This window comes from Hippoglossus hippoglossus, chromosome 17, assembly GCF_009819705.1.
Source record: "Hippoglossus hippoglossus isolate fHipHip1 chromosome 17, fHipHip1.pri, whole genome shotgun sequence".
Lineage (NCBI taxonomy): Eukaryota > Metazoa > Chordata > Actinopteri > Pleuronectiformes > Pleuronectidae > Hippoglossus > Hippoglossus hippoglossus.
Window position 1 is genome coordinate 7,253,691 of NC_047167.1, and position 24,475 is coordinate 7,278,165.

Here is a 24,475-nt window from a genome sequence, read left to right on the forward strand (position 1 = left end):
GAACAGGAAGTATATACAGTTGTTATCTGTTATCACCACCAGCATATGTCATTTTTATTATTGCACCTGAAATAAATAAAAACAAGCCAAAAGAAATTACAATATTAACTTCAAGTTTTCTTACTCTTCCTCGAATCATAAGAATATGAATTTCCTCAGTTCAACAACATTTACACACTCCAAACAGTGTCAGGAACACTGGGATGAACATTAAGCCATGACACACCCCAAATGTAATCACAAGAAACATAACTTTGAAGAATGTCCTGAAGATGTAACTCTTAGAAAAGGACAGTGCCAGCACTCCTAAAATAGTGGACAGTGCTCCTTGAAGAACAGGATACCCTAATTGGGCCAAGGCATCCATAGCTCTCTTATTGACATCAGACTCGCTACTGGAGACGAAGGCGTAAGAAATATGTGCTGAGAAATCCACAGAGAACCCAATGCTCATGATGAGGTTGATCATGGAAATGGAGTCCAGGCTTACGCTCCACAGTGCCATGAATCCTGTCACGCCAACAATGACCGAGCAAATCGCAAACACCACCCAAAGCGAGCATACAGGACTGGGTATCAGGACGAGTGCGATGATGAGCATCACAACCACAGCCACCAGGAGGGTTTGGATGGTGTTGCCCACGATGACAGTGTACTGGTCAAAGTAGATGAAAGCAGGGTGGTAGACCAAGAGATCTATTGGACAATTCTCTGCTGCTGTCCTGAGGCCGGTCATCATGTCGTCCTCTGTGTTTCTGTCTAGCGTCTGAATGAAAAAGCGAGAGGCCTGAATCACACCGTCCGCTGTCATGTTGATGTCTTCTCTGAATAATGGACTGGATGCTAAGAAATAGGTCAGATTGGTTTGGTAAGCCTCTTGATAGCTTATGTTGAGCTTCCAACCATTTGCATACTCTTGATAATAACGAAACCAAGCAAATGTATTATTGACATACTTCAAACTTTCAAAATCTGCAATGCATGTGTCCAAAGTCTTCAGTTCTTCCTTATCCCAGTATGCGATGGGTTGTTTTATTACCACCATTGCACTGTAGTAATATTCAGAGAAATGCAGCCTTTCATCATCGTAGTATTCTTTAATGTAGGAGTCATCCAAAGCCAGATTGCTGATATCCAGTCCCTCCTGTAAGGTCGTACAACCATAGATACTAACGGCCAGATAGGCTACATATATGACACCTACAATTGATTTAGTCACTTTGTGGGTTAGAAATGGGCCATATTTTTTCTCAAAAATGCGGCTCATGAGCTCACTTTCCTCGTTTCCAGTGGTTTGATCGTATCTTCCTCCAAAACAGCAGATTCTGGAGGCTTTTGATTTCCCATCAGGTACGTCTTCTGGGATTTTGGCACAGGTGAACCAGTGCTTGTTCTCCCCCTCCCTCTGACCATTCAAAGCCATGCAAGCCCCCAGGAAAGTGATGTTGTACAAATAGCAGAAACATATAGAAATCCCAGCATAGAGGCAGAAGGACCGGACGGAGCCAAAGGAAGTGATGCAGCCCAGGAAAAGAGCCAGAGCATCGGTCAGCGTGGTAATGGTGATGGAGATGGCAGCCTCCCGGTAGGTGTTGGACAGCCGCTCGGGGACGCTGTCATGAACTTTGGTCCTCTGCCAGCAGGAGATCATGATGAACATGTCATCAATTCCAATACCTTTTTAAGAAGAAGAGGAGGGATAATTCAAATGGCACATATGACTTCTGACTCTTATTTGTGCGTTTGTTTGTCAGCATTTTGCACCAGTCTTGGAGGGATGGGAAAGGACAGGAAGAACACATCAAATTTTGGCTGCAGATGTTTTTTGTGTAGGAGGTTTGGAAATTTAAAAAGCCCAAAGTCTTAGGTAAAGATAGCACCTCTCCAAAGAAAACACTGCTCCTTAAGTTCCTGAAACACAGTAGTTTGACTGATACGTCCGCATCGTCATGCTGCATGTGACAGCCAGAGGCCGACATTTCCTACACGCACTGGAAGCGTTTGTCCAATCACAGAGTGGGCCAGCCGGCCAATCAGAGCAGACTGGACTTTATACCTGGGCGAGGTAAATGCGATCCAGATTTCATTCTATTTACAGTTTTATTACTTTTCCAGGCAGCCATTGGGTTCCATAAAATTCTAAACACTATCACAATAATTCACGTGACTCATGGAATTAGCTTGAGTTGTATAATGTTCCACAGTAAACATTAACTTTTGGTCTTCAAGAGCCAAATAATGTTTTTCCCCCAGGAAAGACATTTCTAAATAATGCACACTAAAAACGAAAGTAATCTTATAACATAGCATCACACCTGTAAATGGAAAAAGGAAAATTATGGTTTTAATTCAAAACTACATACAATGAAAACCATGTCAATAAATCTATGAATTCATTTTTTACTTTACTTGGAAGTAATGTTGTTTTGAGTCATTTTGAGAACACAACCCACCTAATATCAGAAAAGGACAGGAGGCCGCTGTCATCACAAAAGGTTCTCCGATCAACAGCAGCATTCCAAAACCACTCAGCACAGCCATACCTGTGGCGATCACCCCACATGTTGCAACCCACACCTTCGACCGCACATTATCCATCCTGAAAGAATCAGACATTACAAGCAGTCAGTCACTCAATACAAAACATATGCTCTTTAAAAGTTTAAGTTTTTCTCTATCTGGCTGAAATTAGTTGTCGTTGTCAATTCACCAACAAACCGGTGTTTCACTAACCTCCAACATGATAGGATTGAAAAGGTGATGACGATGGTATACGTGATGGAGAATAGAGAGATGACGGAATCTGGCGATTCTTCAAATTCCCACTGTCTTGACATTGAGGTGGAGTATGACACCTGGAAAGATTTTAAATGAATTTTAATATAAATCACTTTTATTTAAAGCATATCATATTTAAAACACTGCCATGTTAAAAGTCTGCTTACCCGAATAGAAGTCGTTGGTTCGTTTGCAACCAAATTTATGAAACCTTTCAGCCACAGATCTGTTTTTGATTTGTCTTCCTCTCGTAAATAGTAATAAAGCTGAATGGCTTGAGCATTTTCAACACGTGAAGTACCCTCGTACAATTTCACACTCCCCAGACTTCGATACAGAGGAATATTCTGAAATCCTAAGAAATACCATGGATATGTCAAATTGACAGCTTCTATGTGGGTGGCATTGTAGTCAATAACATCTAGAATATCATTAGAGATGCAGGATCCCATCAAGACAGCACAAACATTTTTAAATGCAATTGACTGGCCGTCAAACTCCACTACCATACTCCTGATTTTGCTATCCAACTGTAGGATTTCCTGCAGTGACTCCACTGTCAGGATATTTCTGTCGTTCGTAGCTATGAAAGTGGCAAAATTCCCGTCTGTGCTCAGCCTCAAGCTTGAAAACATGGAGTCGTTTCCCGGAAAAGTTTCTTGGACGTATTTCCTCTCCGTCTTGGCTTGTCCGTCACTAGGTGTGAACTGTTTTTCGAGGTCGTTGGACAACCTGTCGTCGAGAAAGTAAAATCCGCTCCCCAGACCTGCGGCGAGAATGAGGGGGATGATCAGGAACCACAAGGGATGGGACCCGATAAAATAGCCGAGCCTCTGAAAACAGATCACCAGGGGTTTCTCTATGCAATCTGTGTGGCACTTGGCCATAGCTGCAGAAACTTGCTTCTTCAGAAGCTTCAACGTGGTTCTATGCTGCTGCTCCTGTTCTCAGAAATTGAGACCAACGTGAGAGGCAGCTGCATGCAGAACCACCTGTCTTTATTGTGCTGATTTTTATTTCCCTCACATGCAAATATTTGCATAATAGCAGGGTCTGACTTCTCTAGAATTACAGAGCCGATAAGCAGCCTACCAAAGAATGGACCTTTGCACCCCTCTCTGCACATCTCTGGTTGTTTATTACTGTTCCCCAGGTGATTTACTGTCATGGTTGAGTGACATCGTGTTTATGGCTCTTGCAGATTATTGAAGTGTAGAAGAGGCACAGAAGAAAGATGTGTTGTGCTAAAATTGTATTTGTACATTTAACATTAGGTTGATTCCAAATAACTTACACTAAATGGTACATATACCAAAAGCTTTAGTCACTATCACCACTGGAATGTCCTGTGTAGTGTTTGTTTGGTATTCCTTCATTTTAGATTTAGTCAGTGGAAGAGGAAGTTACACTTCTGCTGAGTCTCATTTCGAGAACTGGGATTAGTCATTCATGTCAAATATTACATTCACATCAAACTTCATGTAATAGATGATGTTTATAATGTATTCTGAGTGGGGAGGAACCATCACTCAGTAACGACCATGTTTCCATGGAGGTGTATCGTTTCTTTGACGTATGCTGGGTGAGCTTAAAAAGGTGAATTGATAACAAGAATTTTATATCTCAATATAATACTTCTTATGACGTTAGCAATAAAAACACATGATATAATATAATATGATTTCATGTTATGTTTTATCACACTTATTTCTGTTTTCTATAATAATAATAATATTTCTTCAAATAAAATACATTCTAAAATATACAAGATAGAAGCCTACACACAATGGAAAGTGTGATTAAAAAGATAACATGAAATCATATTATATTATATCATATGCTTTTATTGCCAACTTCATTAGAAGTATTATGTTGAGATACAGAATGTTAAAATGACGATACAACTCCTAATCAGGAACATGGTCAATACTGAATGATGTAATCTTCCGCATAAACTGTACATCATAAATTGTATTTATTACATTAAGATAAATGTGACAGTAATGTTTGACATGAATGACTAATCCAGGTTCTTGATAAGAGACTCAGCAGAGGGAACTTCCTCATCCACAGAATAGGTTGACTAAAATGAAGAAATACCAAACGAACACTACACAGGATATTACATTGGTGAAAGTGACTAAAGCTATTGGTATATGTACCATTTAGTGTAAGTTAATAATAATCAACCTACTGTTAAATGTAAATATACAAATTAAAATTTGTCAGGACGTTACATTGGGAATTTACTAAACAAAAATTGAATCTTGCATGCAGCCAATCTGTTGTCTACGTCAGTTGGCCTTTTCCTTTTTAATGTTTTGACTCTGATGTTTGCTTTGTTCCCATCTATAGCGGGTGAATATGTGTGTGTGTGAGAGTATAAAACTTATAGTGGCCGACTGCTCCGGATCAAACGTATCTTCTGTGAACCTCAGAAGGAGACTGTTGGAGAATGACAGAGAACATGGCAATGAGCAGTGCATTAGGTGTTGGGGAGTTGACTAACAGCTGTGGCAAAGGTGTCAGATGTGTGAAGATCCCAAACCCTCTTTAGAATGCTATATATATATATAATTTTAAATTATTATTATCACTTAGAGAATGCACTGTGGTAAAACAAGGAAGCTGCACATTAAACTTATTTATGTCTATGATTTTATTGTAATTTGGTATGTACTGTCTATCATTTTATTTTATATACAATCCATGATTTAATTTTTTTCGGTACACTGTAACAAATTTCCCTGTTAATTTACTGTTATTCTACAGTGCACCTACTGTAATCTACAACAACAGTTTATTACTGTAAAAAATATTACAGTACTGTGCTGTATAGAATACAAGGTTTACGGCATAATACTGTCAGCTGCTTGGTTGCCATTATACTGTTATTTTAGTGTTCTTACTGTAATCTCCATAAACAGTTTATTGCTGTAAATGTATTAAAGTATTGTATAATGTGATCTGCTAGAAGCTAATTATTTAAAAATGTTAAAGTTCAAAATGAAAACCCCTGAAAATTGCTTACATCGAAATGGCTCAGACAGATGGCCTTACAAAATGATACTTTTATTAAAGCCAGTGCAGTATCAAACACATTCAGTAACTGACAAATTTAAAGTAATAACATTTTGTAAATACAATCATAACACAGAGAAGCACCATTCCTCATGCAGAAAAGGTGCTCGATCTGCATGTCCTAGTCAATGTACCTTGTATTCAGTTTGTGTGGGTAACATAAAGCCCCACTCAAAGTCCATGAGGTTCTTTTTAAGGGTGGCCACATGGGGGTTCACAGTTGCTGCTTTTTTCTGGACCATCTTCCCCGTCTCCTTGGACACCACCTTCCCCTGGCTGGACTTTGTTCCCCTCTGGGGGGTTAGTGCCGATGAAGCACCGGTATTAGTTAGTATATATAATACTAACTGGTATTAGTTAGTTTTAGGTGCGGTGAGTAAAGATTATTTGCACTCATTAAATAAATTGGTTATTTATTAAATGTTAAAAGTTGTTTTCTCATTATAATGTGTCACCCAATGAAATTTCAAGCAATGTTTTTTTTACTCTATTTACATAGAGTATCAAAAATCATTAGTTTCCATCACTTGGGATGACAAAAACAACATAGATGAGAGAATTACATTATTGGGAAAGCACAGCATCACATTCGTTTGTGAGACAGATACTGAAAGAGAGAAATCAGCCTGGCTGGGAGGGTCAGGGTGTGCTTGACATTGGCTGCAGTTGCAGAAATCTGTAGAAGATGGACAATGGTATCCAAATTAAGAATGAAATTGTGTGTACAGTCATAGTTGACATCAAAAATAATGCTAAACAAAACTTACCTCAGCAGGAAGTATCAGTCCCTCTGAACTCTCATCGAAGAAGGCCATCAGCAGCTGGATGACACGAAGAGTCAGCTCCCCATCGCCAACCTGGGCGACGAAAGACTGTACGAACTTGTACAAAATACACAACAGCTACATAGGAAGAGATCAGGAGAGTATAGAGCCTGTACCGAATTCACACTAAAACAGTATTCAAAGTATTACCTGAGATATTTCTCACTTTCTCTCATCAAGCACAAAATAGCTTAATCTCAGTACTCACACGTAACAACCTTCAGAACTCAGTTAAAGTGCATAAATCATATCATACAGATAAAAGAAATAAAGTGTCAATGCTAAATATTACTATCTGTACACATGTAAATTCACAAAATGCCGGCTACACTTGACACGATGTCCCCTCAGTATGCTAGCTAACTTAAGTGAAAACATTTACCTGCATGCATGCCTGCAAAGTGCTAACACCAAGTAACATCGAGCAGTAGTTTTGACTTTGTGAGGCTTAAGTCATTTCAGCAAAAAAAAAACTGTCAATACAATGTAAATTCCACACAAAATGACATAACAGGGCAACGATGACTTTGATAATATCACAATTACCTTGTTGAGTTAATCACAGGAGCAGGATGGATTACGGTGCGTGTTTGCAGGAGGAAAGCAGCAGGTGGTAATAAACGCTCTGTCCACTTCAGTGCTGGCAGGGTCCGACTCGGGGTGAAAATCGTCTTCTTCAGTTCTTCATCTTGTTATTATACTTCCTTCAATCTTGATTAAAATCACTGATCTACAATATTTTGTGCCAATATTTTTTATTTCTTTTGCGTTGACTGTGTGCTTAATGAGCCAGTGGGACTTGATGGAACAAACTGTATCATACCGTGAAATTGTACAGTAGCTTGCTGTTAATATTATTTTTTTTCGCAAAGGCATCAGCATTTACAGTATTCAACTGTATTTACGAAGAATGGCATCTTACTGTAGCAAATTTCCTGTATTTTTACAGTAATTTGTTACAGTGTATATACAGTCTATTACTTCATTTTTGTTTACATACAGCTGTATGAACTAAATTCATGGACTGCAGTCCATGAATTTATTTTAATTTGGTATAAACACTATCATTTAATTTAATTTGATATACAGTCCATGATTTTGTTTCAATTTGGTATATATGGTCTATTATTTATATTTTATATACAGTCCATGATGTTATTTTAATTTGGTATATACAGTCTATTATTTTATTTAATATACAGTCCATGATTTTATTTTAATTTTGTATATACAGTATCATTTTATTTTATTTTATATACAGTCCATGATTTTATTTTAATTTGTTATATACAGTCTATAATTTTTTGTATACACAGTCAATGATGTTATTTTTATTTGGTATAGTCAGTCTATTATTTAACTTTATATACAGTGCATGGTGTTATTTTAATTTGGTATATCCAGTCTATTGTTTAATTTAATTTTATATACAGTCCATGATGTCATTTTAATGTGGTATAGATAGTTTATTATATAATTTGATTTTATATACAGTCCATGATTTTATTTAAATTTGGTATATATTACTTTCTTTTATCTATTATTTTGTGCCGTAGCGTCGTGACGGTGACGTCACACCGTTGGCGGAAGTGTCGCACATGTCATCTGTCATCTTGGTAGCAGCAGCAGCAGCAGCAGCAGCGACCTGTTTCCACTAAAGCTAGTTTGAACCGTCGTCCGGGGAAGTGAAGTCAGCTCCTGTTGAACATGGACGAAGACGTGTTGACGACACTGAAACTGTTGATAATTGGAGAAAGTGGAGTCGGGAAGTCCAGGTCTGTCGCTGCTTGTAGCTGAGCTAACTGTTAGCTTGTTGTGACTGTTGATATCCTTCTCGTGTTGATGAAGCTAATAATGCTAATGTTGTTTTACTGCCTGTTTCTTCACAACAACTGAGGCAAACAAGTTTCATTTGTGTGACTGTAAAAGGCCCAGGTTACATAAACAGTTGCAACACCATGTCCAGGTGTTACTGCTCGCAGCAAGTTAGCTTGGTGTCATGTTGCTGTTCGTGGTCAACATCACAACTGTGTAGCTGTTAGCATCTTCACGTAAAAAATACTTAAACATACACGACATACACGTAGAGGGCACACACACACACGTGTATATATATATATATATATATATATAGTCAAAGACAATATAAATGTTGTCAAACATATGTTGGGGAGATATAAATATATAACAGTCAGTGACTAGACAAATATTACAAATGAGTAAGTAAACACACACACACACTCTAAAAGGTAGGAGCAATTACTTAAATGTCCAGTGTGTATTCAGGGGATTCTACATCATAAAAACACACTTACACAAACCTCCACACACTCCAAAAAGGTGGGAATGAATATACATGATATACACAAGAAGTTTAATGTACAGCTTCCTTGCTTTACCACAGTGCATTCTCTAAGTGATGATTTCAAGTTATATATAGATAGCATTCTAAAGAGGGTTTGGGATCTTCACACTCCTGACACCTTTGCCACAGCTGTTAGTCAACTCCCCAACACCTAATGCACTGCTCATTGCCATGTTCTCTGTCATTCTCCAACAGTCTCCTTCTGAGGTTCACAGAAGATACGTTTGATCCGGAGCAGTCGGCCACTATAGGTTTTATACACTCACACGCAGCACATATTCTATACATAGACTTATAGAAAGTAGATTAGTCTGAGTCTTTTCTCTGTCTTCTCTCTGGCTGATCAGGTGTGGACTTCAAGGTGAAAACACTCGCTATAGATGGGAACAAAGCAAAACTCGCCATATGGGTAAGACAGGAGGAGTCTTGGAGTGTTGTTTGTGTCAGGAAAAACACGGTGAAGTACAGGGTTTGTCCACAAGATGACGACATTGCTCAGGCAAAATCACATGAAAATTTTTTGGAATGGAAGAAAACAACTAACTTTGTGTGTGTGTGTGTGTGTGTGTGTGTGTGTGTGTGTGTGTGTGTGTGTGTGTGTGTGTGTGTGTGTGTGTGTGTGTGTGTGTGTGTGTGTGTGTGTGTGTGTGTGTGTGTGTGTGTGTGTGTGTGTGTGTGTGTGTGTGTGTGTGTGTGTGTGGGGGATGATGCAAGAGCTCAAAAAACTTTAGGAGGAATCAGATGCCACTTAATCGGAGGCAACAGTCGAAAGGCTAAATCTACAATGTACTTTAACATTGTATAGTGTTCAGTTCAGTTTGTTCTAATCAAATCAATACAGTTGTGCCTTTATGTGAAAAAGAACTATATGTGAATTAGATATTGTCAGTACTTCCATTGATGTGTTTTTGTGGCTATTTTTTGAATGAAATCCCTGATCATCCCTGTTTTTAACATAAGAACAATACAAAGTGCATATTTCCCTTGGACAGTGTCCCGTTCACAGTGGGACAGCTCTGAGACTCACAGTCACAGAGTCTGTTGAGCGAGGACGCTGTTGGTCCCAAAAGTTTACGGTCATGGAATCTCTTCCTTCCTTCACTTCTGCAGGACACAGCTGGACAGGAAAGGTTTCGCACCCTCACTCCCAGCTATTACCGTGGTGCACAAGGAGTTATTCTGGGTAAACAATTTGTACTTAAAAGGATATATATTTTATTTTTAATTCCAGACAAAGAGATCTCTTCATACCTCTCTGTTTTTTGTTTTGTCTATTTTCATTGTGTTATTCATACTAATCCTACTTACATCACAGTAATATTGACAGCCACTATTTGTTTTGTGTTTGCTTGTACTTTTGGTGACCTAGAATCTGACTCGAGCGAAATACTCGAACAGTAGATTAAAGGGAAAGTTCACTGAAAAATGAATATTCACTCATTATCTAGTCACCACTATGCTGATGGAGGGGTGGGTGAAGTGTTTGAGTCCACAAAACATGGTCCATGATAAAACAACAGAAAAATCAGTACATGCCTCCATACTGCTCATATGGTGTCATCCAAGTGTACGCAAGCCCCGACATTCATAGTCGTCTTGAAATAAGGTCATTTACACCGGGTTTACACCTAAAAGTCCACCAGAAGTAGCTAAGCTAGCGGACTTTAGCCCGTCCCACGGTCCATGAATGCACCTCATAGGAAGATATCAGCGGACATTTAGGCGCGAAGTTAATGACCTCGTTTTGAGTCGAATATGAATGTCGGGGCTTGCGGACACTTGGATGACACCAAACAAGCAGTATGGAGGCGTGTTAGGTTTTTTTTGTGCTGTTTTATTACGTCTGAAGAAGGACTCACCATTGACTTTAATTGTATTGGATTCTGCTGCAACAAAGTTTACCCCTGAAACTCCAGAAGTGTTTTGTGGATTCAAACCCCCACCACCTTAACCCTCCATCATCACACGTCCAAATTGAACCAACACTGCTCTTCCCTGGGCCAGTATTGATACATAGTGTAAAGTGTAAAGTCCATAAGATGAATGCTACGTGAGATTTTTGTCTTTTGTCGAATGAGTAGGTCTAGATTGTCTTAACTAAACATAATGATGATAATAATAATCATATGTATACATATAATGACTGTCTTACTCTTTCTCTTCCTGTTTCACAGTTTATGACGTCACAAAGCGCGACACTTTTACTAAGCTTGAAAACTGGCTGAATGAATTAGAAACCTACACCACACGCAATGACATTGTGAAAATGCTGGTCGGGAACAAAATAGATATGGTGAGTCACTTTGTTCAGAATGCACTTTTCCATTAGCCCATCGCCTTTCTACAACATTTTCAGTGCAAGACTGAAGCATCAGTTTAATTTGCTTTTCAAATGCAGTATTTCTTCAATGTGGTTGAATGGGTTTGAGAAAAAAAGAAAGCAGCCATGGTTGCTTTGTATTTTTCAACACTTGTGCAGTATATTATGCTTAAACATAGTATTTATTTACCATGTGTGTATTGTGCTCCACATAGAGAAAATGACAGAGAATGTGTGTTTGGTTTTCAGGACGATCATGAAGTGGACAGAAATGAAGGCTTGAAATTTGCGAGGAAACACTCTATGCTTTTTATTGGTAAGTGTCCATGTTAGAGTCAGATCAGACGTGGTCAGACATGGTCATTTAAACTAACAGAGCCATAAAATTTAAGTTAAAGCTATTAAAACTTACTGTACTCTACTTAAAAGTCAGAACTGTAATTGCACATTTGGAACAAGTCGAGACATCACTCAGTGAAAGTCGTGTTTTTATTTTGGGTTTGTTGCGTTGTTTATGCTCCGTTGGGATTTCTGTAAGTGCTGCACTGAAAGATGCAGCCACTGCAGAAGAAGTGAGTTATGATTAAAATCTAGCGGGCTTTCATTTATCAAATCCATGTCTACACGTGTTTCTGATTCTCATCTCCAATCTGCCCCTCTCCGGGAAATTAGGTTAACATTTCTGTGGAGTTTCCATTTTAGAGCGGCTAAATTGAGGGGTTTTGAAAAGGGCTGGGCAAGAAGATGTCATGGATTTTAATCTGCAGTCAGGATGTCTTCATCCCACTCCTGATTCTCAAATGAAGTCATTTTCATACTTTATATTCTCATCAACACATGGTCATTTCTAAAATCTTAGTCGTTGGTGTTGTGCCATTTTAGATAGGAAGATGTTTTGGAATAAGAGCTAGGTTGTACCTCTGCTTCATTTTTGAAAGAGCTCTGCTGTTCTTTCACTAAACTCATAAATCCTGGTGGTTCCTTTCTACAGAGGCTAGTGCAAAGACCAAAGACGGAGTCCAGTGTGCCTTTGAGGAGCTTGTGGAGAAGATCCTCCAGACTCCAGGGCTGTGGGAGAGTGAAGGCCAAGGCCAGAAGGTCCGTCTGGGGGACCAGCAGCACGACGGCGGCAGGGCATGTGGAGGATACTGCTCTATACCGTGAAACTGAGAAAAATGAAAACTAAGCACCAGCTTGATAGGAATGACTACGGACTAGAACCAGAGAGGAAAAGAGAAGGAGAGGTGGATAAGTACTTATTATTAAGGTTGGAGTAGTTCTGTTGGTCAAATGGACTTTGCTGTTTGCACACTTCCTTTTCAACCTGTCATCTCTCCCGTCACTACTTTCTCTTTAAAACATGAATGAAAGGATCATTTGAGAAGGATATCTTATATTATTAAGCATATTTCAAATGAAGCTCACCATGCCAAGTGTACGTATGTCACACCAGTACATGTCTGGTTAGAATTGATCTCATAGGCAGCAGTGATTCTGTTGTACATTAATAGGGTAGTGCCTGTAACATGAACTAATTCGTCTCTTAAGGTATATAGCCTGTCAAATTTAATTCAAAATGACCGAATATAATCAATATGGAAGTCTGAGAGATCTCATTTACCTCCAAGAAAATACTTGTCCTGCTTACGCTATGTGATTTGCAAACGTGCACTTATATGTCGCTGCAAAATAATAAAAGTTTATTAAAAACATATCACATCACCCTGACTGAAGATGGTAGTGGAGGAGACTTCAGTCTCTCATGACGTGGCAGGAAAGTGTGGGTGATCCCAAAGATGACATCTCACAATGGATCACTGTTACAGACTCCAGTTTTAATTTTACTAAAAAATATTATTCGTTAAATGTAAATTTCCTAAATGCTTAAAAAAAGTAGATGCTTTCAATTTAAACGTTTTCAACTCTAAAATATGCAACACAATCATCTTTATTTAGGCTTTTCTGCAACCAAACCTGTCTTTTGTTTTTTTCCTTTGTCTCTGAAGGCTGATCTAGAAGAAGAACAACAGTATTTCGAGCTCTCAATTCAATTCACCTGAGCTCACTGTTATTCTGCCTCTAGGTGTTTGGTCTCAAACTGATTCTGTAAGTCTTTCTGCATTTATTTTGTGTGTTGTTGTGGTCCATAAAATGTCCCACTGACTTGCTGAAGGCATTTCTCACACATCGTTGTATGAGTATTCCTGAGAGCTTTGTTTTTTTTCCTGTCAGTGGTATATATTTGATGTATTCTTTGCTATTTGTTTGACCTCTATTTTTTCTTAATTGACCCTTTCCCCGTCTTTTACCCCATTACTTCTCCCCGCATCTGTTTGAATCATAACCGTTAATATGTTAAACTGATATCTGCCTTAACATTGAATGACACTCACTACAGTTATGGTCGTAACGTTTGTATCGTTTCAAAATGAAATAAACGACAGCCCCGAGATGCCGTCACTCAAGACTAACGATTGTTTAATTGCCGTTTGAGCTCTGCCATTTAGTTCCGTATTGCGTAGACGTCGGCCTAATCAAAAGCAGGTTCGCAGTGGAAACAGGATTGAGGTGCTCTTTCCATGATACTTTGTTGATGACTAGCCTTGTCATACATGCGAGGATGAAAACATCCTTTGCAGGAAATGTCAGAAAAAAAAAAAGACCAAAGCCAGGACACGAGTGGAAAAATCCCGTTAATCATGTTTTGTAAAATGGTCCCAGAGGGCAGTGTGATTACAAGCTTATGTTTGGTGTCAGGATGTCCCTCGACGGAACAGGACGCTCCCCGCAAAACCTCTCTCCGCTGAGGGAGAGTGTACCAGACATTCTTCTGAGGCTCAGCATGTCCTCCATGTTTCCAGTATTTGAAGTTCTTGGCAGTTGACCCTGTAATGAGGTCAGAGGATTCCAGAGAGCGTATTTGTCATGAAAGTAACAAAAGAGTTGCGTGTTTCACTCATCATAATGATGTTCTCTTAGTGAGTGGAAAGACAATAACACTTATATAATATAATATACAATAAGTTCATATGATGTTTTTATTAGCAAACACCTATTTAAACATCCAGCAGACATCTTAAGCTAAACGCTCCACTATGTTCACAAGCTAGTTGTTTGGTGCTGGGAAGGTGGTTGGTTTTTTGTTTCCTGAAAATGAGATTGACAGTAAGTGGCGAGCCGTACCAGAGTCTGTATTGTCGACGTGTCTCCATTTGCACAATTTTTTCCAAAATGTGGCTAAAATATGACAACCTCTCCACTCCATGATCACTTCTACTCAGACTGTGGAGCAGGTGGAGATGTGTCGTCCATCTTTATTTACAATCATCAGTGGAAGCAAAACTATGAGTAAAATTATGCTATGATGCTCAATAGAGCTCAGGCAATATTTACAGCAGGGGTATTATTTTCTGCACTATGAGCGACCCCTGTTACACCACATTCTATGTGATCAATTCATTATATACAAATATTGATTATATCTGCTGTAGTAATTTGCAAATTTTCTGGCTGTTTGGGACTAGTTAACCTAGAGTTGTTTAGCAGATTACAGTGATTATAATATTTGGGCTCATCTCTATAAAAGTGATTATTTTAACAGTAAACACAGCCATATGATTTGTAATTAATACAAATACATTGATCATAGAGGTTCACTGTGTGTTTTTAGCCTTGTCCATTGTGCTCTTTTCTCTAAACCTGCCTCCCTGCTCAGTCCAGTTTGCCACACTTCTGCTCATACTACAACCTTTTAAAAAAGGAGTTCAAAGGGATATATTGAAACTGTGAGACCCACAATTACACATGAAAACTACCACTAAATACAGCTCAGTAAAACAGAACTGCTGCTTAAGCCACTGCAGGGCAATGATTTAAAGCAAACCACTGGTCAAGAGATTTCACATTGGGTTTATTCAAATAGCTGCTGTCAAAATTAAGCATTGGAGGATAATCCAGTCTCATTGAAGTTAATATAACTTACTGCAACAGGGGCCAATAGGAGGGCATTAGGAACACAGCAAAAAATATCCAACTGTGTTAGTTTTTTTATTGTACAATGTAAAAAATATTGGAAACGTCAAAGTTTATTAGCTGTACAAAATAACTGGGGCTGTACATTTATTCCAAGGCACTTAAGCATCTGGTATTCCTATATGGAGCAATGTCTTTGGACCAGGCGCTGACGTTTAATGCCTACACGCTGTTTGCCAGGGTCATTTTGACAGTCTGGACCTCCGCGATATGAGAGGACTTCTGGATTATGCGGCTGGTGAGGATGGGGCCTGTGGTGCAGCTCTGCCTCAGAGAAGAGGTGGCGCCCGCAACACATGTCCTGTCCATGATAGTTGTTCTCGCTATAGAGAAGGGCTCTCGGGTGCAGCTCTGCCCTTTGGCGGCGATTGGCACTGTAACGCTGCCTCGGTCGCCCGCGTGGCTCTGCCCTTGGGCCAAGTTGGTCAGAGCCACAGCGGCGTGGATCTCCCTCCAGCCTTGGTTGTCTCGTCTCTGCTGGCCGCGCTCCTGCTGCTGGTTCCTGTGAAAATATTAGAGAAACAGCTGCATGAGGTGGAACATCACCTCACCTCTTGCCTGAGTTAACCTGGAAAAAAAACCCAGCTGGAGCGGTTTTAGAAATCCAGAGCTTGCATGGATATCTCGTCTTGATAAAAAGCCAGAATAATTAAGAATTAGATGTAGCCGTTCAATTTCTAGGAACAACGGCCAAGTGAGATTATAAGTGTTATTTTTCAAGTTGAAAAGTGCAAAAATCTGATTTTGATTGTGGATAGAGAATAATTATACGTACCTGTCACAGTTAGTTGGTGTATAGTCCATTGTATCTGTGACGGAGAAGAAAAACATTCAAGTGAAGATGCCACAAATTTAAGACACTTGATATCATTGAATATTTTCAGGTCAATCAGTGTTTGGACGAGGCTTCTGTATGATGGCGGATTATATTCATGTGTGAATGGTTTTGATTCACAGCATATGTGTGAGGATTTATGTTTGTATTCATGGCTGCTTGTGCATATGAATGGGTTGATTGTGTTTTTTATGCATCTCTGAATATTAGGGGTCAGGCTGCAAAAACCCTGCTAGCACCTGTAAACGTTGCTCTACAGTGTGTCATTTCTTTTCCGAGCTCAAGATTAAATCATGCTAATGGGCACGGGAGAACCTCACTTCATCTGTGGAAGATATTGCTCACAACAATCTGAAATCAAACCACAGTATATCTGGCTATTTAGGATCAAAATGACTGTGGCGTATATTGCTTGCACAATATCTGTTTGCGGTCCCTGCACAAGTGTGCGTTATACAAAGCTAATATTTTCCATTCCAGTTTTGGACTATTGCCTTTTTTCCATGGAGCAGATAGAAGCTGGTCAAAACCAATTTTTTTCTTCATAGAGCAATAGACAGAGAAATTAGAGGCCCTCTGTGAAACATAGTCTTTCAGTGTTAACGGCTCAAAGGGTCCCGCTCTGATTTCTTCAGCCAGCCTGAGGCCAAGAGCAACTACTTGTTGATAGTAAATCATTTTGCACTTTTATGCTTTTTTTGCTACTGATTGTCCCCACACATTTCTCTCCTCAGCCATAACATGCTTCGCCAAGAACGTGCTTCTGTGCCTCTGTTTTATTTATTACCATGAAAAAACATTGTTTTACCTCTGGTGAGTTTCAGATTTACAGCAGGGATCAGTTACAGAGTTTTTACGATCAGTGATGAAGTTGCTCAGTCTTTTTTTTTAATATATATATATTACATTGTGCCGCGCAAGAGCAGTGTACTGTAATTTCATGATAAATCTTACATCAAACCTTATTTATCAAATAAGGAAATAAGATATATTTTAGGAAATAAAATGTATGATCTAATGTTTTTACAGTAAACATGATGCTATAGGGTGAAGCGGGTTAGCTTGGGTAAACAAAAAGGACTGGAAACAGGGAAAAGCTTGGTTGGTCTCTGACTGAAGGTAAAAGCATTTGCCTTATAGCATCTTGAAAGCTCACTAATAAAAATGAATTCCCTATAAAAACCAAAGTGTAGAAAGAAGTTCCAGTTTTAGGCTCCCATTACATGAACAGGAAAAATGGAAATTGTTTACCAACTTCAAATAAATGACTTTGATTGGTGACACACTAAGGAATTAAGTTAGATCAACTTAAACAGGTTATATTAACACAATTGCCAACTTTATTTAAAACATTTTTTGTTGTTGTAGTAAAAAACAAGTCCAGCTCACGTAAAACCACAACAGATTTTTGTTTTCCTTATTTGTTTTTTTTGTACAAATCAAACAAACACAATATACCATGGTAATTATGTAACTTTAGTTTTGCTGGTAGATTTATATATTTCATCTTTGGACTGAGCCAACCTAGCCTATTCCCCGCTTCATTATCCTGGCTCCAGCTCACGGTTATGAAAAGAGGAATTGATTTTCTCAGCTTACCCACAGTATTGAGTCAATAAATATATTTAAATTTGTATGAAAAGCTTTTTGTTTGCAGGACAGGATTTAACTTGCTATTGCTGCAATAAATCCTCAATGATATAATGTCTGCATGAGCTGATTTAGGTCTTGGGTGTTCTCCCGCTACGAGTTCAAATCCCCTCGTGCCCCAAAGTCAATGACCTTCAGTCATTCTCACAGGTGTGTCACTGGGATCCACACAGGAAAACAACTGGGCACTGAAAAAATAATGTAACAGTGTTTTCTTATACTGTGGATAAGTAGAGACTCCCCTCTCAGCATGCACGTTTTCATTTGAAACTAAATGGGTGGAAAACGCAGTGAGGCGTTCCTCCAGTTATATTGTTGCCACTCTGTGTCTAATAAAACACGATTCTAGTCACATTTATGGCTCTCCAGCCTTTTTAAGGGAAATACTCCACTTGATGTGAGTACCACATTATAAGCTGCAAAGATACTCACATTCCTGTACAGTTATAACAGCACTTACACATACTGTTCCCTCAGACTTCACATTAATATGTTTAAAGTGTCCTTGTACGACACCGTGCTGTGGCATCACTCATCAGTCCATCTTGAGGTTTAGCTGTCGCCTTAGCCTTCTCCCAGACGGAGTATATACGTGTTAATGGTGTCGGTGCCTGTAATGAATCTGGCAGGTCGACTTTCCACGTCACCTCACGGAGGCGCCGCAAACACCCTCAACATGGCCAGCAGGGATTCATTAGAGCTGTACACAGAAATGTCTACAGCGCCGATGACACAGAGAACCCCTCAAATACAAAAGGAATAAAAGAGGATTTCAATCTTTAAAGGAATAGTTGTCCACATTTTCTTTGCTATCTTGTTGAGAGTTAGATGAGAAAAGTGATACCACTCTTATGTCTGTGCTGCTAATATCAAGCAAATGCAGCATTATCTTAGCCCAGCACAAGTACTGGAAATTTCCAAAGTAAAACCACAACTTGTTGTTTTTATATTCCAATTTTTGTGTGGATTAAAAAATAAAAACTAAGTAAAATACATAACGTCTTGTTTTTTTTGTACAGACTATAAAGACTGAAAACAATAAAAAAGAAGTCACTAATATGATTTTGTTCGAAGAAAATTACTCTAGACAATGAATTATAAACAAAGTGTAACATAAAAATAGAGGTTATAAAGGTTTGTAGACGCTGGTCAGTGGAATTTATCACCTGTGGTAAAAGACTGTAACCCTGTTTTCAGTCTTTGCACTGAGCTAACTGGCTTCTAGCTTCATATTTACTGAAAGAGGACATGGCAGCATCCAGAAAGTGAAGCCAAAGCATCTTGTTCACCACCACGTCAAAATAGACGTCAAATACATATTTCTCAATAATGCTGTCTATCATTTCAGGCAGTTCTTATCAGTCTGATGTTTTAATTATTTATTTGATTCTTTTAAAAATGGAGTGAAACGTCATGATAGACAGCTGAAACCCAGAATTGGTTGAGCATGTGTATCGTCGTCCATCTTTGTAAACAGTCTATGATAATGGCCAAGAAATAGCTAGCCTAGTGCATGACCTCTTGTAGGCTAACTTTTAAAATTACGTTTTTCATAATTTGGATGACATATGCTAATTAGCTAGGTTTATGGGTGCTGGTAGATGGATTTGCCACCTTTAGACAATGCCAGGCTAGTTTAACCTGTTTTCAGACTTTGTGCTAAGCCAAGTGGCTGCTACCTTCATATTTAGTGCACGTGCAAGTGTATTGCCCTATCACTGTTTGTAATGAATGAGGTAAATGAGAATCCTTGTATTACCAGTTTTAAATTCCTATAAATACCTTAAATACTTTATTATTATTATTTTATTATAAATAAACAACTAAATGCATTTGTTTAGTAAAAGAATATGCATTGATATTGCACTTCAGAAGTTCACTCTTCCTGTAAATGCACTCGCCTCTTTAGTTTATGAATTATCCTGGAGTTATTCAGGCTGGGGGCCAGTTTGAGGTTAATCTGAGTTTCCCGGATACAGATTAAGACTTGTCACGGACTATAAAAATATCCATTAAATAACCTGCTTTAGACTCGGACTGTTTTTGCCAGGACAAAAAAAGGAACTTTAAACATGTCTGGTTTAATTTTAGAGTGAAACTATGAGATGTGCTAAAGAGAAGAAATGGCTTCAAAAGCTCTCATAATGTAGATGTAAATTTAGATTTATTTTGAGTCGGAAAAGTGACACTTGGGACAGGAAGGCTGCCAAAGCATTCATGAGTCCAGGAAACCAAGCTACACCCTCAAACACGGATGGGAAAAGCCAAGTATTCTCTCACAGGTGAGCAGCAGCTCTGACCGTCGCTCCACGAGACGTCTTCAGTGCTTTACTGACAAACGGCTCCATTTCTACATGTTGGCTGAGGTTTCCACCCCTCACCCTGGGAAGAATAAAGTCTCAGACATTGTGTAATTGTCCTTGAGACTGGACTGGACATTTCCACCATGGCAACAAGCTGAGGCGGAACAAATGGCACATTCTAGTGTATGGAAATGATATTTGCGGTGCGTAGCGGCAGCCAGCGCAAACTCCATCCAATTTTAAAATGAGCGATTTCAGCATCTGCATGAGTCTTTATTAGTGATGTTCCCAGAGGCTTTGGCTGCAGGTACTTCGGCAGATTTGCGGGTTGTCGGTGTGCCGGGGTCCCTAGAGGTCTGAAAGGGCACCCGGGTGTCAAACTCCTTCCCAGTTTCACTGTAACTTTATAATTGAATCTCGTTGAGCTTCTGGCTGTGGGTGGAATGCCAAACATTTATTAATGTCAGTGAGCTGTGCGGAGCCATGTGGACATTTCTGTTCCTTCTCCTCTTATTTTACTGGACACTGTGGTGTGTTGAAATTGAACTAAGGGGAAGCAGGGTAACGAATAATTTTCATCACATTCACTATAGATCTGCTATTATGAAGGAAGATGATTTAATAATTTATGTGGACAGGGGATTACATCATTAATTTATTCTGAATCTGGAGTGTATTTTATAGCTTAACGAGTCACGATTATGCACGATAATGCTGGGTTATCATAATATGACGTCACACATACAGTGATACTAATATAATATGTTTTTACACATATTGAGTGCAGATCTATTTCCACCTCAGGATTAAAACAGTTATTTCTCTCACCCATGTGGTAGACAAAGTTTGTCTCAGTCTCGTAGGACGACGTCGGAGACACGACATCTCGATCACATTCGTTGGAGCTGAACGACTCGGAGTGACTCCTCCTTTTGCGGGAAGAGGTGACGCCATCCGCCTTCGCTGCCATCATGTGCCGCAGGGTGTCGTTTAGATACCGGTTCAGTAAACCGCTCTTGTATTTGGATGGGGGCGACGTGCTGTCGTCACTGTTGGCGGAGTCCGCCATGGCGAGGACGCTGCCCTGTTTTTCAAGCACGCTCTTGTGGGAGGACGACCTGCCATAGTTTGACTGGCTGATGGGAGTTTGTAAGGGACACTCTTCATCTGCAGCAAAGGAAACACAACATTCTTGAGATATGAGATGTTACAAACTGTCCTGCTTGTTCCAGGGGCACAAGTTTTCGATCTATAGCTCTCACCATCTGAGCCGGTGTCGTCACTGCACACGCTCAGCCTTTCAGCGTTTCCCTGGATGTATTTATTATAAAGTTTGATCCTCAGGGCCCAGCTCAGGTCTGGCTGTCTCACCGTGTTCTTGAGCCTTCGCCTGGCATTTGCGAACCAGTTGGAAACCTGCACAGACGCACCTTGTTACAGGAAACTGGTTCAACACTCAACTGCCTTAAATCCTTCATCTCTTCGTTTGATTTTGTTTTGCATGAGCTCATCTCACCTGTACGAGTGTCATGTGTGAACCCAGAGCCAGCAGCACCTTCTCCGTCTTGGTGGGGTACGGGTTGTCTCGGTGTTTGTACAGCCAATGTTTCAGGGGTCGGGCCATGTCCTGCAGCACCTGTCTCTTGTGGCGAACTTTGACCCCACCCAGATGAGACCTGGAGGAGTCAGGAATCACTGAATGGATTCACTAAGTTCACCTGCAAAGCCCTCTCTTTAAACTATGACACTGATAAAACAACAGAAAGCTTACTAGCCCCTCCTGTAAGAGTAAATAAATACATTCTACGTTTAAAAATACATTTGCACGATATAATGCGCTTGCTATTATAGTAAATCTCTTAAGAACTCAGTTAAGTCATTTTAGCAACATAATGGAAAGTAAGCAAATTCTATTCATGTTTATGACTATTATATTATATTATATTATATTAATATTATATTATATTTAAATCCTTACCCACATCTTCTGTATTCGATAGAGCTGGTTTGAGTGGTGTCCTGACATTGCAGCAGGTCTGGGTTCTGTCCGTCTGTGAAACTGCTCTGAGGTAATTCTACACAGTTCAACCTGCTCCTCTCCTCTGCGCGCCTGTTGTCCTCCAAACCAAGCACAGTGTCCGACTTCATCACCGCAACTTTGTCCATTCTTGAGATTTCCTCGATCAACAGGTGCGCCAGTAGACTTCCAGATGTAAATATAAGCAGTAGGTTCCCATCCTTCACGCACTCAGTGTAAAAGTAATTTTGAAAAAAGCATAAAAATATGTCCCTTGCTGTTCTGCCTGTGGCCGCGGGGAGCTGTGCCCGAGAAGAAAGTTGATGATGACAGACTCTGATGAGAGAGAACAATGTTAGAAAAAGTCTGCTTTAGCTGAGCTGTGTGAGGAGAGTTCAAATAACCTGCTGCTCGGCTGCCTATTGGCTCTCCCTGCGTCCAATCGCTTGGAGCTGTGTGAAGAGCAGCTTGCAGAGCAGCAGTGGCAGCACCACACAATGTGAAAAATACTGCACGTGTAAGAATATCAGCGAGTGCGGTCTTTTAGATTTACGAGTGAGATGCAGTGCGGTGTCGACTGCAGCCCGCGATGAGCAGCTCGACGTGCCCTCATATTTTCTACATGAGGCATGTGATTCTCCTGGATCTTGTGGTTTTCCTCAAAGATCGTGTCAGCAAATAATAATACATGTTTTACCAGGGAGATTCTGGAAATTTATGGGTGTAATTGCACAGTTGCAAATAACCGGCAAAACCACCAAACTGTGCCCCGTGTTAGGCAGTGAATCCTGCTGAGTACACACTGGTTCATAATAAGAAAAACAACACAAATGGTGGAAAATGGAATAGATCTCTGCCTGGATAATCCTCAGCCGGTGTTGCATGTGTAATCCACATATTTGTGGTCCTGTAAGTGTGTTAGCATGTGCATTGGAGTGTCAGGATTGTGCTTTTTTGTTGTTGTGTGAACAGGGGTAATCCAACAATAATGTGGGTCTCCATTTTGGATACGATGAGCTATTAAGAAAACTGAGTCTGACAGAAGCGTAGCCTGAACTAGATGACAACATGTTGAGTCCAGACTGGATGGTTCAGCTTTAGTTGTCATCCACTCATGTTTTTCCCCCTGACATCTAAACACTCTTATGTAAGACTGTTTGGATATACAGTGATGACTTTGCCATACACAATCATAACTTAATAATCTTTAAGCAAACATTTGTAATAAAACATTTTTTTCTCTGCCTACAGCTTCTGGCTTAAACCCTGAGCAGCACTTGTTCAACCGCTCAATATATTAAAGGACTTCATGACTCTCGTCCATGTTCATAATTCAGCTGTATCAGTGCGTGGGGGGGGGGGGGTGGAGGGTTGGGGGGGGGGGGGGGGGGGGGACTCGGTTTCAATGGTTTCAAAGCTGAAAAACACATGGACCAGAAGCATCCCCGTTAGGTGCAGTAAATTCCTCGCACACATTCCTCAGCGGCGGTTAGAGAAGGCTACATGCTCGTACACACCATTTACTCCAGCCCCCCTGTGATATGTTTGCCGACTCGACTGTTGATGTTAGCTGGGAACGCACCTTGGTTCGGCGGCCAGGAGACCTTGAAAAAACGCAGAGGATGGAGATATATCTCTTTTTGTTTTGATAGTTTGGAACGTGTGTGCGCGCGCGCGTGTGTGTGTGTGTGTGTGTCTGTGTCTGTGTGTGTGTGTGTGTGTGTGTGTGTGTGTGTGTGTGTGTCCAAAGGGCTCAACATCCAGCAAAGTGTTTGGGAGAAACTGATTTGAATATCCTGAAGAAGTACGGCCATATTTAGATATTGCATGAATTGTAATTTAGTAATTGTAATGCAGCAGATACAAATTAAGGATTAATATCCCACCCAATTGAATTAATCGATCCTTCAATTTGTCCCGTTACATGGCCCTGCTGTAGGCTAGATATATACTGTTATATATTTACAGCATATTGCTTTAAAGCTGCACTAATTTATGTTTTCATATTAACAATCAATTGATTATGTGTAACATGGAAGGCAATATTATTAATGATATTATTAGTGATTTATCACTCTCATTCTCCCCTCGCATCTTTAAGCTCATTGTTTTGGTTTCACATCCCACTAATGTATTTGGTTCACTCTAACCATTCTCATCAATTTAATTTGAACTGCTGCAACTAGCAGCTGTTTACAGTTAAAAGCCAGGCTAGGATTACCTACTGTATCTAACCAGCACCAGCAGCTGGTGATCATAGCTGAACATTC

General features: G+C 39.8%; 3 protein-coding genes across 3 annotated transcripts; 1 reads left to right on the forward strand and 2 right to left on the reverse strand.

Annotated features, from left to right (window-relative positions):
• Positions 1 to 37: 37 nt before the first annotated feature.
• Positions 38 to 3,866, reverse strand: LOC117778205 (patched domain-containing protein 3). Its single transcript, XM_034613578.1, has 4 exons — positions 2,946 to 3,866; positions 2,734 to 2,855; positions 2,454 to 2,599; positions 38 to 1,677 (listed from the first exon to the last, which is right to left on the reverse strand). Exons 1-4 carry the CDS (start codon positions 3,663 to 3,665, stop codon positions 161 to 163), a joined length of 2,505 nt encoding a protein of 834 aa, XP_034469469.1. The 5' UTR covers positions 3,666 to 3,866; the 3' UTR covers positions 38 to 160.
• Positions 3,867 to 8,258: 4,392 nt separating this feature from the next.
• LOC117778412 (ras-related protein Rab-18-B-like) lies at positions 8,259 to 13,826 on the forward strand. The gene is made up of 7 exons (XM_034613937.1): positions 8,259 to 8,458; positions 9,244 to 9,299; positions 9,396 to 9,457; positions 10,159 to 10,231; positions 11,223 to 11,341; positions 11,618 to 11,684; positions 12,360 to 13,826. The coding sequence occupies exons 1-7, from the start codon at positions 8,391 to 8,393 to the stop codon at positions 12,530 to 12,532; spliced, it is 618 nt and encodes a 205-aa protein (XP_034469828.1). The 5' UTR covers positions 8,259 to 8,390; the 3' UTR covers positions 12,533 to 13,826.
• Positions 13,827 to 14,480: 654 nt separating this feature from the next.
• On the reverse strand, positions 14,481 to 24,475 carry LOC117778411 (homeobox protein Mohawk-like). The gene is made up of 7 exons (XM_034613936.1): positions 24,431 to 24,475; positions 22,167 to 22,541; positions 21,705 to 21,864; positions 21,451 to 21,604; positions 21,017 to 21,355; positions 16,176 to 16,209; positions 14,481 to 15,902 (listed from the first exon to the last, which is right to left on the reverse strand). Exons 2-7 carry the CDS (start codon positions 22,352 to 22,354, stop codon positions 15,563 to 15,565), a joined length of 1,215 nt encoding a protein of 404 aa, XP_034469827.1. The 5' UTR covers positions 22,355 to 22,541; positions 24,431 to 24,475; the 3' UTR covers positions 14,481 to 15,562.

Coding starts and splice junctions, on each gene's coding strand:
- LOC117778205 (XM_034613578.1), bottom strand. CDS start 3,665: ATGGCCAAGTGCCACACAGATTGCATAGAGAAACCCCTGGTGATCTGT. Junction 2,856..2,945: donor AACCAACGACTTCTATTCGG/GTAAGCAGACTT, acceptor AAATCTTTCCAG/GTGTCATACTCCACCTCAAT. Junction 1,678..2,453: donor CTGTCCTTTTCTGATATTAG/GTGGGTTGTGTT, acceptor CTTCTTAAAAAG/GTATTGGAATTGATGACATG.
- LOC117778412 (XM_034613937.1), top strand. CDS start 8,391: ATGGACGAAGACGTGTTGACGACACTGAAACTGTTGATAATTGGAGAA. Junction 8,459..9,243: donor AGTGGAGTCGGGAAGTCCAG/GTCTGTCGCTGC, acceptor ATTCTCCAACAG/TCTCCTTCTGAGGTTCACAG. Junction 11,685..12,359: donor ACACTCTATGCTTTTTATTG/GTAAGTGTCCAT, acceptor TCCTTTCTACAG/AGGCTAGTGCAAAGACCAAA.
- LOC117778411 (XM_034613936.1), bottom strand. CDS start 22,354: ATGGACAAAGTTGCGGTGATGAAGTCGGACACTGTGCTTGGTTTGGAG. Junction 21,865..22,166: donor ATCGAATACAGAAGATGTGG/GTAAGGATTTAA, acceptor TGACTCCTCCAG/GTCTCATCTGGGTGGGGTCA. Junction 16,210..21,016: donor AAACTTTGTCTACCACATGG/GTGAGAGAAATA, acceptor TCTCCGTCACAG/ATACAATGGACTATACACCA.